This window comes from Hippichthys cyanospilos, chromosome 6 (genome assembly GCF_059441005.1).
Source record: "Hippichthys cyanospilos isolate Australia breed blue-spotted pipefish chromosome 6, RoL_Hcya_1.0, whole genome shotgun sequence".
NCBI classification, from domain to species: domain Eukaryota; kingdom Metazoa; phylum Chordata; class Actinopteri; order Syngnathiformes; family Syngnathidae; genus Hippichthys; species Hippichthys cyanospilos.
Genome location: NC_142374.1, coordinates 15,499,172 through 15,515,680, shown reverse-complemented (window position 1 = coordinate 15,515,680; position 16,509 = coordinate 15,499,172). Strand labels below are relative to the sequence as shown.

Sequence of the window (16,509 nt, the reverse complement as noted above, 5' to 3'; positions counted from 1 at the left end):
GAAAAATTAATTTCTATGAAGAACACCATGGGCGTTGAACCTGCTCCTTAATTTGAATGAATAAGGAGAGAACAAAATTGTAAAGATGTGTGAAGTGTTTTAACTGTTAACGTTAGTGACATCGAGAATAACCAATTAAAGATCCTGGAGCTTGGCGGCAATTTGTTTAAATATTTTCATGACAGTCATCGACATCCAAATAGAAAACGCTACAATGAAACTGTATTCTTGACAAATAATTCCAAGTAGATCGCATTGGATGGTGTTTCCATGCCACTAAGTGTGCACCATCATTTTTATTGGCAAAAGCGGGCAAACTGGAACAACGTAATCAAAAAACGGAATCTATTTAAGGATAAATACTTTTTCAATAGTAAAATAGTTAATTATCCATCCAAACAACTATTAATCACCTTTGATCATATAGAAAACATAACCTTATTATTTAAAATTATGAACATATTTATGTAGACACAGCCATAAAAGCAACACGAGTATCGTTAAGTTACTGCAAAACATCTCAAAATGTTTACATAATGGTATGTACAAGATTTTAATATGATGAGAAGAAATCAGAATTGACTGAATAAAACAATAATATGCATAAAGAGGTAAATAACGGCAAGAAATCCTCTTATCCTTTGTTGTACATGACTAAGTTCATTTTACAGTATGTGTGTGTGTGTATATATATATATATATATATATATATATATATATATATATATATATTTGCAACTTCCTGTCACTGCAACCAAAGGTCAAATACTCCAGCCTCTATTCAAAAGTGGCAAATGGCAATTTTACCTACATTGTCCTGTTCAGTCACTTCCAAACTGATGTCAGTAAAGAAGATGAGTTCGAGTCCTCAGTGGGAAGGCCCGCTTGCGTTCGGCATCCCTCAGCACAGGGCCACCGATTCGACCCCCCGTCAAAGATCAACTCTTCCCCGACGCTGCCTGCTTCTGTCAAGACCGGTGGGCAGCATGTGAGGCATCAATGCGCCGTGGTTTTTAGAACCATAGGTCAAATGTGGTGGCCAAAATCACACGAATCCGGGCTTCATCGAGTTCTTGAAACACTTGGGACAGCCTTTTGTACCGTTAGTCTGTAGACACCTGAAAGAAAATAAAACATTATACCGAAATTGTTCCAAAGGAAAAATGGGAAAAGTTAGGCACAAGGTTATTATGAAAGAAAATAAATAACTAAAAACTATGAAAAAGAGAACAAATTATATCGTAAAAGGCTCCATATGAAAAAAGCCATAATACCAAAAGTAATCAAACCAAAACTAAAAGAGCATTTTCCAAACTTGAGAAAAACAGCCCAATACAAAAACTAAAAGTAACTTTAAAAACATAAAAGCTGCTCTTAAAACTGATTAACACCCACTTGAGCAAGAAAACGCCTGAACAACGGCTTAATACATATAAAAAAATGAAACCAACAACAAAAACAGGTAAAGACAAAACTAAAACAAAGCTTTTTTTTTCTACCTTGTACGGTATTTCGTCCAATCCTTTGATGTTTACATCAAAGGCGTTTCACATCAAGGGGAAAACATTGAAAGAAGACACTATAGGGAGCTGAAATTTCCCCCAGTTGTTGACAACATGTCAAAGTTCAATTTGGCATGACCACTTAGTTATCACAGGAGTGTGCCATCCCTTGGCTAAAATGCTGTGAGAATGATGTGGAAGAAAATGATCCAAAATTACAACTGGGATCAATACTCACTTGAGGTGGAAAATGTGGGAACAGGGTAAGGCCTGCAACTTTTGGTCCCTGTCCCCGATGGACTCGCCGCACATGCCGCAGTAGAGCTCCAGCTCCTCCACGCACTGCAGGAACTTGACCACCTGTTCGCGTAGTTCCTCCTGTTTGCCCTGACTCCTGTAGATGCCCTCCCTTAGGCAATGGGCCTTCAGCGTGCACAGCTTGATGCGCAAGCACAGTCAGGTCAGCGGTGAAAATGTGGACTGCCAACAATTGTGCATAAGGAACACCACAAACCTTGTTTCCCATGCCATCTGCCAGGGCTTGCGCTCGCTCTAAAGAATCCAGAGCCTGGAGAATAAATAACACATAAATTATGCACATACAGTCACTATATAATATATCATAATATATTACTACATGTTCTATTTTGGGCACCTGAACATATTCCTTTTGCAGAAGCCAACACTTAGCTACTGCCAGGTGCACGTGGGCTTGTCCAAGTCGATTCCCGATCTCAGTCATGATACCCAATGCCGACTCGTAACGAGGGAATGCTTTCTGAAAGGTTCAAAAAGACGCGACCGACTTGAAATGTTTCAATCAAGGCTTACTTGGTCGAAGAAAGTCAAGAAAAAGAAATACTTACATCACAGTCACGCCTGTAGCGGTGTATGTCAGCAAAGTTCTGCAAGCACAGAGCCTGCAGAGGTCGGTCACCGTGCTGAAGAGCAATTTTCATTGATTCCTGTGACAGCAGAATGACATCAAAGGCTGAGCCTGGCCCTTTAAGAAAACATGCATTGTGGGTATTGTCGATTGGTGGATGGGGGGTAGCACGTGACGGATGGAAGGACGGACGGAATAGAGAGAGAGGGAGAGAGAGAGAGAGAGAGATAGATAGCTAGATAGATAGATAGATAGATAGATAGATAGATAGATAGATAGATAGATAGATAGATAGATAGATAGATAGATAGATAGATAGATAGATAGATAGATAGATAGATAGATCAGACATCAATGTGTTTGACAAATGCAATAAATCTGAAAAGCAGTCTCCTCTTTTGTCACGAGACATTTGCACACCAAGTCAATGACAAGTTATTCAATGCCTCCTTCCACAGCACATAATTAGAACAGAGAGTGGAGAAAAGGCCCTCTCTTCATTAACACGTTAAACCAGAGCCTCTGTGGACATATTTTGGTGGAGGTCTAAGGTCTAGTATAAGACAACAACTGGTGCTCGCACCTGTCAGCCACCAAGAGTCTACTGTATCTGCAGCTTTGACATCAGGAAGGCCAAAGCCCTCACTTGTGACACATTCTCAATAACTAGAAGAGGGAAGTAAAAAGTACAAAGACTTCTTGTTTGGACTTAACCTTTGTCCAGTATTTTGTCCTTTTTTTGACCAATTCTTCCACATTCTACATGCAATGTTTTAGTCAAGGTAGCATGATAACAAAGTGGGTGTGCCATGTTGAACTTTGACATGCTTTCACCATTTGAGTGAAATTTCAGCTCCCTAGTGTCTTCTTTCATTGCTTTCCCTTTTATTTGAATTGTCTTTGATGTAAAGATCATAGGACTCGACAAAAACTGCGCAAGGGTTGATGATTGTCCATCCATCCATTTCCTATAGCTGCTTATCCTCATTAGGGTCGCTGGCTTGCTGGTGCCTATCCCAGCCATCTTCAGGCAGCAGGCGTGGGATGCCCTGGACTGGTTGCTTGCCAATCACAGGGCAGGTGAAAATAAATGGCTTGAAGGTTTGACATGCCAAAGAGACGTGTTGAAGATCTGTCCCCATGCTTCTTCTAACCCCACGTCTCTTCTGTCTTTCTACACACATACTGTGAATCTGACAATGAGGCACTCTAATGCAGCTCCAGCAGCTTATATATTATTATACTAGGGCCGACCCATTTCCCATCCCCGCGCGAACGGCTGGGGTGCACTGTACCTCGCAGCATTCCATGGCGTCCGGGAGGCGCTCCAGCTTCCTGTAGGCCACCGACATGTGGTACTGACTCATGGCTCGATACTTGAGGCTCCAACCTTTGCCGTAGTCGTTGACCAGCTCGGCCGCTTTGCAGGGGAAGAACAAAGCTTTCTCGTAGTCCTGCGGACGCAGGTTTCAAATGTGCGGGACAAGTCAAATATGGCAGCGTCCAAATAAAGAAGCCCGAACTGTGCACTTTTTTTGGATGTGTGCATAAAATAACACGCGAGTGCATTCTCCACATGCCGCATGGTCACAATGCCATTGAAACCAATCCTCCACGGGAAGCTGGGGGATTACTCTTACAAATCTCTGATGTCAAGGGTACGCCATCACGCCCCCTCCCACACCCCAGAGCAGGTCCTCATGACTAACAATGCCCACTACTGCATGAGCTAACAGTTGGTCGCGTTTGTTTGGATGCTCCACGGTGTTATCATGCTCTGCAAATACACATCCGTGGAGCTAGCGATTGCACAATCAACTCACACGTGCCACCCAATCTCAATGGGGAGTGACTGCTATTTAGCCTGACTGTAATAGAACCATTGCGCCAAGTCAAATAGAGGCCAGCGTGCTTTCTCATATTATTCCGTTTTTCGGTAAGGGTTACAAGTGTGTTGTAAATAAAAAAACAAGTTGAGTAAAGTTAGCAAGGCACAGAAAGAGTTTAGCAGTGTCCAAATACTTTTGTTTTGAGTAATGCTGCACAAATTCATTATTGTTTTATTGTGACTACTTTTATTAATGTCTTAACTTTTTTTGAGAATTGTGCGATTGCTTGCCAAGAATGTTAAGAAATAGATTAGGACTAATGATTATTTTAATCGACCAAATTATGAGTTTATTAAAACTGGCAGCACATAAAATTGTTTTGTCCATTAATCTGGGAATTGGATTTGGAAAAAAACAGCCACCTTTTTATTCAAAATTATGATTTTATTAAAACTGGCAGCACATAAAATGCTTTTTTTTTTATTATTATGATATGGTTACTGCTCATACTCCTATCCCACTGAGAGGCGAATGAACGTTGGTGAGCCTGCAATGGTAGCAGCACTCTATCTCATCGGGGTTAGTCCACTGTCGCAAATGCTCGCCAGACGGTTTCCTGACGTTCGCCTGTACTACTCTTGTGGCAAGGAAATTACAAGGAAATTTCAAATAAAATTTCCCCGCAACACCGGCATTACAGGCCATTGTCTGTTTTCTTGATGGCCAAATAGAAAAAAACATTTATAATCCAACCTAACAGCAAATATAATAATGATAATAATAATAACGAAAACCTAAGAATAAATCTATTTGATTTGTTCTGTTCTTTATTTTATTTGCTCTCTATTTATTGATACCAGACTTATTCGCCGTCGCCATGAAGCTCTTTTCTGAGGCTCAGCAAACCTGGCCAAACAGACAATTGAAGGAACCAATCAGCAAAGAGTGGTTGTGATGTCAAAAGAGCAATGTGTGGAAGCCATGTAGTAAACAATAATAATGGAGGCGGAGTTTTTTCCACATGGCTCGTCGAAGCGAGAGAATAGTAAATGACTTTTGTCAGTCAACACTGTTTCAAACTGGATAAAACGCGCGTTGCTTTTGAATGTTATGGAGAGGAAAACATCATTTCAGCGCAGAAGAGTGACGTTATTCCCGAAGAAACGACATAGCAAATAAACTAAGTTGATTCAACGGTTTGTTTTGAACCAGGAAGATTGCTGGAAGCTTTCCATACCCACTTTCATGAGAGAAAGTAGGTGTGGCTTGCCAGGCTACTATTTATCATGAATCTAAAAGTGCTACATGAACAAAATTGACAGCTATAGGATATTTTATAGTACTGTAATGGATTATTTAAGTACCTCATTTCCGTACCATAAGGCACAAATAAAAACCTTTCGTTAAGAAAATGAAAAAAAAATCAACGGCACACCCTCCAACCTGGCTCAGAATGCACTAATCCAAAAATCCAAGAAAATGTTTTCGGTAAATGCTCCGCTGGACTGACAACATTTCCCGCTGACACAGGGACAGAATGCAAACAGTAGGTATGCTAGCAGCCATAAACCAATTAGAGAACATAATGTAATACATACAGTACATATGCTGGCAGCGATAAACCAGAGAAAAGAATGCATGCAAGTACAGAGGCTGGCAGCGATATCATAGAGTATTACATGTTATATACAGTATATGCTGAGAAGCATCAGCCAATCAGAGAACATTACGTTTTTGCCGACCATGTGATTGATATGTGCCTTTTAATCCGGTGCACCGGATGTCTTGGTTAAATTCAGAAAGAGACCCCATAATTGAGGCCGCGCCTAATTCTGCAGTGCGCGTACGGTGTGGAGAATACGGTATTCAAATGAGAGCGATTCGTCATTTGCATTTACCTTCAGATGGACGTAAATATTTCCCAGACTGCAGCAGACTCTGCACTCCAGCATCTTGTCGTCATTGTTGTGCGCGTAGCGCAGGGCCTTCTCGTAGCTCTCCAGAGCCTGCTGGAAGTGGCTGAGGCCCAGGAAAGCGTTGCCCATGCTGAGACACACCTGCCCGTTGAGTTGCAGGCTGACCGTGGTGCCTTGCATATTCAAGCAGGTCTTACAATACGAGACCGTTTTGTGGAAGTCGCACAGCTTCTCGTTGCTGCGCGCCAAGTTCAGGTAGCCTTCGGTCAGGTAGTCGGGGTCCTCCATTTCTCTGGCCGTGTCGATTTGATCCAAAGCGTACTGCGGAGAACGTGCGTATTCATAAACGTGAACATGGGCCTAAATTGATTCCTCAGTTCGGTGGGAAGTGAGTGGCGTTTGAGTAAGGTTGATTATGTCAACAAGACACCCCACACCGACTATCGGATTGCGGGACACTTATTTACTCTGCATTGAGCGCAAGCCACACATGGAAGCAGCGCTAAGAAGATATAACCTTTGATCTGGTACCATTGAAAAACATTTTACGCATCGTGGAAACGCACGATCAGTACACGGAGTAGTCCCGATGACACAATGATGATTTTCACAGGCACGCGCTCTTGGAATTATGTCATATGAGCAGATTGCCGGTTGCGTAACACAGATTACGAATGAATATCAGTTTGATTTAGCATGAACGTCTTAAGCACGACTTGTGTTCGAAGTTGATGTTAGGTGGTCTTACCTTGAGCATATCTTTATATTTTCCCATTTCCGAGTGAGCCGTGATCAAGCATCCCAAAACCCGAAACTTGCCTCCCGGGTCTGAGGTTTTCTCCAGCACTTTTGTCCACACTTGCAGAGCTTTGTCAGTCTGATTGGACTGGTACAGCCTCAGTCCTTTCTCTATCTGTTGCTTAGTTTGGTCCTGGCCCATCTCTGTATTGAGGTGCCTCATAAAAATATTCATTTGTTTAGGCCACGGGACTTCGGCGGGGCAGCGAGAAAGCAGATGTCCGCCATGCTAAACACTGAAGATCCCCTGAAGATGATCCCCCGAGAGCTGGGTGCCAGCAGGCCTAACACTTCCAGGTCTCTCAACTCCGGCTGCGCTGGGACGGAAAGGAAACCGGATCCGTCCAAGTCGAGACCATTATCACCAGCGGCTTCGTGGTAAACCCGAGAGCCGGGCAAATATCTTCCCCATTTAACTCTGCAATAATCCCCCCTCAGCATGAAGTTCTTCCTCGGATTTCCGTCTGAAAAACTCCAAAGAAACACGTTTCCTAGCCAAGGGCTAGCGGCGGTATCCCAGAATATCTACTCCCTCCACGCCCGAGCAAAAGGAATTCTCAGCACCCCTCTGTCCAACCCCCTCCACCTTCCTCGTAGTGCTGGCGCTACAGCAGATGGCCTTGTCACTCCAAACCATGTGTCCCTTCAGGAATTCTGCTCTGTCCTCAGCAAGCAGCCCCAAGGTCACTGGAGCTCCTAGCGATCCACCTTCACACTAAATACCGAATTCAGACAGTCATTTCACATCACTCGCCTAGGGAACCACAAAAAAAGTATACCCGACTCACGCGCGGGACAATGGAGCAGGGTTCACCCCAAGGTATCCCAAGGTTCACAGAGCCCGCACGTGAGACTGCGATCTCAGAAGTCTAGAACCGGGAGTTCTTATGAAGCCGCGTATGCGCTCCCAGAAACCCCCACCACTCATCTCAGCGTCAGCAACTGATGCTTAGAATAGTTCACAAAGTCTGACATGTAACTGAGCTTGGGTTTCAGCTGCACAGTCTCCTGCAGCACATCAATGGGATCAAAGTTGTGGCCTCAATGTAGTAGCTTTCTCTCCTTTGACTACCTTTTTGTCCACCAAGGACACAAACGCCGCCGCTTCTCGTTAACGTCTACAGCTGGTAATGTTCGTGTCACTGGTGTAGTCCGTGAGTTCGATCGTAGTCTCAAAATTGGTCTCAGGACCACTTTGAAGGCATTTTTACTCTGTCTTGTCTCACTCTGGGATAGGGCAGACTTGGCCTGTGAGACCAAAAGTCTTGGTTTTACGTCTGTCTCAATACACTTGGTCTCGATAATGTCCTGGTCTTAGTAGGTGTGGTGTTGACTACAACACTAGATAGTAGTACATAAAGAAAATGGTTTGTGGCGGGTCGCCTCTAATGAGTATGATTTTTCAGAAACCTCCACACAAAAGCAAAACAAGTAGAGATAGAAGGCGTGACTGATAAACACTAATACCCATAAACCCGTTCTCAATTTGTGTTCTTGCCCGGTTCTTTCGATCTTGTAAAATGATACCAGGCTTAATTAAAAAGAGACCCACGTTCTTTGTGTCACCGTTCTCTGCGGTTACAAAACAGTAGCCTGCTTTCTCAATCGGCTGACAAACACAGCCTCACGCGGACCGATTAGCTTGAGCTTCAGAAGCCATTTTGAAGCTATAGTATTATTGCAATATCCAACTCAGGGGGGAAAAAATGCTCATAATTGTTTACTAACAACTACGTATAAAAGATTAGCAAAAAGAAGCACATATGCACCTAATAAGCAACATTTCCTCTAGTTGCTACAATATATTTGACCAGAAACACTCCACATAAAAAAAAATACATTTTAAGACAAACACATTTGAAAAGTTAAAAAAAAAAAGCTCCTGTTATATGTATGCACGACAATATTTGACACTTAAAGAGACTAAGAAACATGTCTTTACAATATACTTTACAGACAATATACTTTACAGAAGTAAAACGTTTATACTTGATGTTAATTGCATGCGTGTGTCTGTGTGAATAAACATATAGGTGCGCTCATCACTGCTTACGCCATGGCAACATATTGACTGAATCCTTGGCAAGCACACCCACAACGAGACAAGCGCTAATAAAAAATAGCCGAACTTGATGAAGAGAGAATGTGGCTGGATGAGTAAAAACACTAGACGGTGCTTAAAGACCATTTCAACAGGGGCAATCTCCAAAAATCAACCCTAATATGTTTCAGGTGACCTTGAACAAAGAGGGCAAACAGTCTGTAGATGTGTTCACTGACTATTTGAATTATTAGTTCATGACTACCTTTGTGGACGCTGTTTGTGAACTGGGGCATGCTGGGGGGGGAGGACCAGCCAAACCGTTGCCAGAAATTTGGAAACAGTCAATTGTCCAAAATGTCCAAAGCCATGATACCGTCTGATTAATGAACTTATTTAAAAAAGCGTCCCAACAGTTTGGTCTGCACAGTAAAGCATATCAACACTCAGAGCGAGAGACAACACGCTAGGCTAAGACAAATTGCCAGTTTGTCAAAAGGATTTTGAGTCCTCTGATAACGGAGACGACGGACGTTGCCGGGTTGAACTTTAACGTGTTGGCGTCGCCTTTCTTACATTTGTCCCGAAAAACGTAGATGCAGCCGTTACAGCTGGCCACTTTCCAAAGTGAGGGCACGCAGCTCCACGCTTCGGGGAAACGCAGGCGAGTGAAGCTCTCCAGCAAAGGATTGTAGCAAACCAGCGAGTCTCCTTCCGCCACGATGAAGATGACGTCCATGTGGACGGCGGCGTGCATGCATCCGGCGAACGGCAGCATGTAGGGTTTAATCTGACAGTTCTGGGACGTCGTATCGAAACACTGAATGAGGCGGGACGGCTTGGTGAAAAAGTCCATGTCGTTCTCCTCGCCGCCGAGCAAATAGATGGTACCTCCCAAGTTGACCCCGGCGGCTCCCGACACCGCCGTGTCCAGCTGGCTGGTCTCTGTCCACATGTTGTCCTTCACCGTGTAGAAGATGACGGCGTTGGACAGTGTGTCCTGTAGTGTCTTCCCACCAAGAGAGTAGATGGCGTCCTCGCTGGAAACTGACACCATGGTGTGGTGGAGGCGGTCCCTGGGCAGCGGCGCGCAGCGTTCCCAGTCCATGGTGTGCATGTTGCACTTCCACATGCGCCGTGGGATGGAGCCGCCCACTACGTAGAGGTCACCTCCGTGCTTACAAGCGGCGGTGATTTGGTGGCAGAGGCTGTTCTGGCCGCTGACGCTGATGGCGTCGTCTTCGTCGCAGTGAAGCGAAACGGCCAGGGAGTGAGTTCTTGTGTCCTCTTTTCCGATCAGGTAAATGTGAACGTTCTCGCCGATTTCCTGGAGCCGGAGGAGGAAAAAAAGCTCCAGAAGCAGAAATTGACAACGTGGGCCTGACCAACTCATCGGTCGATCTTGGGCCTTTCAAAGTCATAATAATAAATTGTTAAACGTTATTTTACTTTCTCATGAAACAGTAAATACTGTTCAGCAAGTTTGGGCATGAAGTAAAGGACGTGCAAAGCTGACAGAACGTTATTCTGTGTGAATTACATCTTTCTCCATCTTATGTTCATTACGATGAAATATATCTAAATATCTGTTGTAAAATTTATATTCATGCTTACTAAGCATTATCGTACTGCGTAAACGTCCTCAGTTATCCTACACCAACTCTCTTTTATTGTATTCCTGGCCCGTTTTTTGAAGTGCTACTCCTTCCACATTTTTCAGTCCATTCTTACCATTCCAACTTCAGCATTTTCCACATTATCCAACCAGGTGTGCGTTTACTGCGCGTTTACTTCAGCATAACACATAAACACCGTTCCAATTTTAAATTCAAAACATTCAATTAATTCTTATCACCTTGAGAACAATTTCAAACATACCTTAAGATTTTCTTGGAGAATACAAGCAAACTCCTCCCGTTCTACCTTGTTGTGATTTATCCATGACTCGATGGCCACAGTTGGATTCTGGGAGCTTGGAACTCCATCTTGGGGGAGAAAACATAAACCACTTTGATAGTACAAGATTCCTTTGAAGAGGTTGTCTTTAATGTAGTACAAATGTAATAAGATACTGTCTCACACATTTCTAACTTGTAATAAGAGTGCTTCAATATATTTAACAAAAAACAAACAAACAAAAAAACCCACATTGATTCAAAGAATGAAACAGCACTACCTTTGATAATGTCCAAGAGCAGACAGAGTGGCAGATTGAGGAATTCCTCAGTCAGATGAAGTTGGGCTAAGTGGATTTTAGCGCAGTGTTTGGCAGACGTGTACAACTCTTGGTCACTATGCCTGTCTGCAAGCCACATCACCTGGATAAAGGACAACCAACATTAAACTTTCTATTCATATCTCAACTTTTAAAACTGCCAGTTTTAAAAGCATGTGACAACAAATAAGCTTCAACATTTTATTAACATTACACAAAATGAAGAAGGTGAAAAAGTTTTAGTTTTATTCAACAATGCAACAAATGTAGAACAGATAAACTGAACTATTAGCAAACGAACACCTCACGAATAATGAGTCATAAAATGTAAACGTTCCAATTCTAAAATTATGATCCTACATACTGCATAAGCTACGTTGTTACTTGTGATTGAAAGATGACACTGATTGCTGCCTCGATTGGCTAGTTAGGCAAGTTAGCGCCTAAGCTGCTAATGTTTATGTTAGCAAGCTATGTAAACTCTACTCGCATTTACATGCTTCCAAAATGGATCACTCGGGAGGTACTTGTTCAAATGTTTAAACAGGGTCGTAGTCTTGACTGTTTTTGAGAACATACAGAATCAGTCAAAAGTTTGGAAACACTTTCACAATCATACGCTCTCAAACACCTGATGAGGGCAAGAAACTCAAGATATAAACGCTTGAAAATGCACAGCAGTCAAGAGTGTCATCTCAGTTCATAAAGCATTATCCAGAGATACCAAGATAAGCAAAGCTATTATCTGCACAAGAGCTACTTACTTGACAAAATACATATACAACATTTTCCTTTTTGATTAACTTTTTGTTTAATAGATAATTCCATCAATATGTCTTCATAATGTAAATAACATAATCCCCTCCATAGCTTTTTGAAGAAAAAAAACCCTACTGAATTAAAGGGTGCTCTCAAACTTGTGAACTGGTACTATACCATGCAAAATAACCAGCTTCATTGACTTGCTTTGGCCCTAACGAAATATGCAGAACGTCAACTCACCTGCAGACAATTCTTGACCTCTACTGTCCGGGAGAGAAAGCGAGAGCATTCCTCAAAGAGAGCCGTTAACTGGTACATATCTGCCATTTCGTAGGTGTCCTGCAGCTCCTCCACCCTCAGTTTGATGGTGCCGTGGTAGATGTAGTCAACCAGCAGCTGGAAAACAGCAGCGCTTACATCCTTCAGTTCGATACAGCGATTGTGGGACTCTTTCAGGTTGGAGGTGAACATGGAGCGGAAGAAACTGCTCTGTGCTGACAGCACAAGTCTGTGCAGATGGAACTCCTTGCCGTCTACCGTGATGGTGACGTCAGCAAACAGGCCATCTTCCAGACACAAGTCCATGATGCTTTTCACCACCCGGCTGGAGTGGGAGCGGTCAGTGAAGGTGTAGCCCTGGAAATAGTTCTCCTCTCCTCCGACATTGAGGCCCCCCTCCTCACTGGACTCCATATCGCCTGGCTGCGTAAGAAATGAAATGAAGGGCGATTCATTGACTTGCGTGTTTAATAGAAAAGGTATTACGTAACCACTACCAAATACGTTTTAAGTCAAGACACACCTTCAAGTACAAACAACAATAGTTAGAGTATGTGAAACCACACTGATGCTAACGTTAGCGGTTCTGTATAGACGTTCGCGTTAGCGCATGTTAGCACAGCTCCTTGTCTGGCGCAGGACAAAACACTCATCGCGAGTTGATGTTTATTGAATAAAAGGCATCAACATAGAGAGTTAGAATAATAATATTTAAACAGGACAATCACCTTTAACCACTTCAGCATTAAGAAGCAGCGAAACTGTTCAACGGAAGTAAATAAACTTTACCAACAGTCAGCTGATCAACTTCTTTTTCTTTTATGTTTCTGGCTGACGTTTACCCGCTACTGCCTGCTATAGGCCACAAGTATATTGCATGAAAATACTCCAGTCAGGTAACGAACTTGTTGCTGAAAAAAAATGTATCAAGTACTTTTGACGCATTGCATGTGTATATAACATTTTGTAATTATTTTTAGGCATTTTCTTTGAAGGTATTTTAAATACTTGGAACAAGAATGGCGTAACAAGTAATTAACAAGTAATCTTTATGTCCTCGGAGGCCTGGGGTAACTAACCAGTGTTGACATATTTGCCCAAGTTGTGTAGGTTCCGCGGTATTATGCACTGAAATCAATGGAAAATTGTATTTTTATTCTCTCACTCCCTAGCTCGCTGGGCAAGTGCTTTCAAAGTATGGTCTCTCTGTGACGGCGTAGTGTGTGTGCTTCACTCGCATAACACCAGTAAACAGCAACTAAATACTGTATTCCACTGTACGTCTTTTGCATGCTCTCCCCGTGCCTTTGTGTTTTCTTCGGGTACTTCGGTACCATCCCAGACTACCCAAAATATGCATGGTAGGTCTAATAGACACTCCAAAGTGCCCATAGGTGAGTTTATGAGTGAGAGGTTGTGCCCTGCGGTTGAGGCTTCCTTCCAATTCAGGGTGTCGTGAAATCCTGAAACATCTCCAAAAATCAAACTATTCAAGTTGATTAGCAACAACAAAACAACTTATAACATATTTCATGTCTCATAAAAGATATGCATCAGTATACGTGGGGTGAGAAATTGTTCAAGGATGAATCACAACTGTGATTCATTTTGGTTAAATCCAAATCCACCTTCCAATCAGATTTTTTGTTTTATTTCCTTATCGTATTTCAAGAGTGAAAAGTCACAGAGGTTACTTATCTTTACCACTATTAATTTTTTGACCTCGATTACTTCTGCAGGAGTTGAAAACTTTGGATCAGAAAAAGAAAGATCCAAAATATTGCCGTTCCACATCACGGCCATCTGGCTTTGGATTCCTTTTTCCAGGGAGGAAAAAAATGTGTGGTATTCTGACAGAGTTGCCGCTGCCTGAACTCACTAATGGACAAGCGAGAAAGGAGAAGGATGCAGTAGTGTCATGTTGGATACGAAGAATGAAGATGGAACTCCAATTAAGAATTTGGCAACTGCTCATCATGTGCATGTTTTTCCAACAAGCACTGCAAGGTAAGTTGGAGCACATTGGAGCTGTGACATCGACTGAATTTTGTTGCATACTAAGACTGAGTTGAAAAACATGTGATTTAACCTTTTTTCTATTTTGAAGAAAACATAAAAAAACAAAACTTATTTGCTTGAAATCACTCTAGCAAAGCATTCAATGTTTTCTGCTTCAGATCCATCTGAAGGTAGAAGTCCAACTGGCTCGTCCGTTATTGATGCAAACCTGATGTTTGAGGTACCGTAGCCATTTACAGCACTCTGGTTCCTTTTAACCCTTCTTTCATGTTATGGGTCAAACTGACCCAAATAAAAGTTAAACTAAAGGTTAAACGTAATTTTGGTTTTTGGTAGAAGAGTTCTGTCTTGCTTGTATACAATCAACATATCAATTAAAATGGCATTTGCACAAACTTTAGTTTTGTGAATGCATTTTTCTTACAAATGGGAGGGGGGCGGGGTCACAAGATGTGTTAGTTGGCAGGAATATGCACAAAAACGTTTTGAAACTTTTGGATAGTTACACTTCACCCTGGGTCTAATTGACTCAGAATGTTCTTACTATTGCACAGAGGTAAAATTTAAGATTGCCTTTGTTACTTTGTGAATGGCTTTCCACACAAATAACTTGAATTTTTTTTACATTTACGGATAATTAAACACACCTCCAGGGCATATTGACCCAGAGACATAATTGCTATTCCTTAAACACTGGTTAAAATGACACATTGGATTTGGAAACTTGACAGGAGGGTAAAGACAAGTTGTTTCCTAATCACTTCTTGCAGTTTTTGCTGGGTGGTGTGGAACTCAATCAGGACAACAACGTTGTCCTCCTTGATGAAGAGATGGCATCAATGAGACCTGGGCGGGCTTTTCTCTCCCAGATCAACGACAACATTCCCAGAAGTCTGAGTTCTATGGATCAGATGCTGGACATTCTGAAAAGTCAAAGGAAGCTGACTCAGGATCAGTTTGAGAGTTTGGTCTTGAGCACGGTGCTCTCGGCACACCGGGCCGGAAACCCACGCCGACCCGAGGACCAGGAGGACTGGGGCGAAGTGCTTCTGCAGCTTGCAAATGTTACAGTGCATGAGTTACGTGGAAGTTATCTTTTCAATTATATGTAACCACCCTAATGATATGCACATGTGCAACAATAAACAATTCATTATGATGCAAACGACTAGAGCTTCAATACTTTTACAAAATTGATTATCGACTTATCATTAATGATAAACAAGTATTCCAATATATGCACACAAAGAGGAAGCTTCCAAGATCAACTTGCTAAACACTGAGACTTGGAGTTTTTTGAAGGGATACTAAACTTATTTAGCCATTTTCCGCAGTAAATAGCTCATCATTTCGCTACAATCAATTTTCTCGATAAATTATTTTTCATGTACAACTAATACATTTAAAAGCATATTTTTCAACTTCCTGTGGACTGCAAATGACATCACAGTTGCTCGGGGCTCAGCGAAAAAACAATCAGGACTCACCTGTATTTGGAATTGGTCATGTGACAAGCTGATTTGTGATTGTTTGATGATGAGCCCCGAATATATGTGATGTCATTCTCGGCTCGGTGGATAGTGGTTAGTATGTCCGCCTCACAAAAACATGCATGGCAGGTGTATTGGTTAATCTGAATTGTCCTTAATTGTGAATGGTTGTTTGTCCCTCTGTGACCTGCGATTGGCTGGAAACCAGTTCAGGGTGTCCCCGCCTTCTGCCCGAAGGAAGCTGGGAATGGCACCAGCAAGCCTGCGACCCTAGTGATGATAAGCAGATCTAGAAAATGGATGGATGGCATTCTGTAAGATAAACTGGCTGATTTATTAGTGCAACAGCTTTGCTTTATGTATTTTAATTGCTACTTTTCCGGCTGATTCATTAGTACAACAGCTTTGCTTCATGTACTCTAACTGTTACTTTTTCAGACACCACAGCGCCTCTTTATCTCATATGTGTGTGTGTGTTATAAACAATGTCAAGGTCAAGGCCTGAATCGCAAGTTATCTGCAAGTTCTGCCACGGTGCACAATGCTCATGTTGTGTGATGGTTGGAATGTGAGACCCCCACACCTCACTAACAGTTTTTTAATAAAAAGACTGCAGTCCGAAAGCTCGGAGAGAGAGAGGGAAGAGAGACTTTGCAACGAGGCTGACATGGTCACGCTCTCTTTCGAGCTCTCCCCACTGCAGTGGTAAAACTTAATCTCTGACTCCTGTGTTGTTATTTACACCTCTCCTCGGGTCATTTGTGGGGTATCG

The 16,509-nt window shown here is 42.4% G+C and overlaps 3 protein-coding genes across 4 annotated transcripts; 1 reads left to right on the top strand and 2 right to left on the bottom strand.

Moving 5' to 3' along the window:
• Positions 1 to 250: 250 nt before the first annotated feature.
• Positions 251 to 7,211, bottom strand: rapsn (receptor-associated protein of the synapse, 43kD). Its single transcript, XM_088416964.1, has 8 exons — positions 6,882 to 7,211; positions 6,116 to 6,454; positions 3,684 to 3,842; positions 2,369 to 2,467; positions 2,158 to 2,280; positions 2,017 to 2,070; positions 1,741 to 1,940; positions 251 to 1,118 (listed from the first exon to the last, which is right to left on the bottom strand). The coding sequence occupies exons 1-8, from the start codon at positions 7,104 to 7,106 to the stop codon at positions 1,046 to 1,048; spliced, it is 1,272 nt and encodes a 423-aa protein (XP_088273090.1). The 5' UTR covers positions 7,107 to 7,211; the 3' UTR covers positions 251 to 1,045.
• A 1,484-nt stretch (positions 7,212 to 8,695) lies between these two features.
• Positions 8,696 to 13,037, bottom strand: kbtbd4 (kelch repeat and BTB (POZ) domain containing 4). The gene is made up of 5 exons (XM_088416221.1): positions 12,957 to 13,037; positions 12,190 to 12,651; positions 11,149 to 11,290; positions 10,851 to 10,957; positions 8,696 to 10,299 (listed from the first exon to the last, which is right to left on the bottom strand). Exons 1-5 carry the CDS (start codon positions 12,972 to 12,974, stop codon positions 9,439 to 9,441), a joined length of 1,590 nt encoding a protein of 529 aa, XP_088272347.1. The 5' UTR covers positions 12,975 to 13,037; the 3' UTR covers positions 8,696 to 9,438.
• On the top strand, positions 12,580 to 15,412 carry LOC148422362 (protein FAM180A). 2 transcript variants are annotated; one of them, XM_088416222.1, is made up of 4 exons: positions 12,580 to 12,707; positions 14,086 to 14,235; positions 14,406 to 14,467; positions 15,018 to 15,412. In XM_088416222.1, the coding sequence occupies exons 1-4, from the start codon at positions 12,668 to 12,670 to the stop codon at positions 15,357 to 15,359; spliced, it is 594 nt and encodes a 197-aa protein (XP_088272348.1). In that variant the 5' UTR covers positions 12,580 to 12,667; the 3' UTR covers positions 15,360 to 15,412. The 2 variants fall into 2 exon arrangements, with proteins under 2 accessions (XP_088272348.1, XP_088272349.1); XM_088416223.1 differs by lacking the exon at positions 12,580 to 12,707 and adding an exon at positions 13,085 to 13,124.
• The last annotated feature ends 1,097 nt before the right edge of the window (positions 15,413 to 16,509 follow it).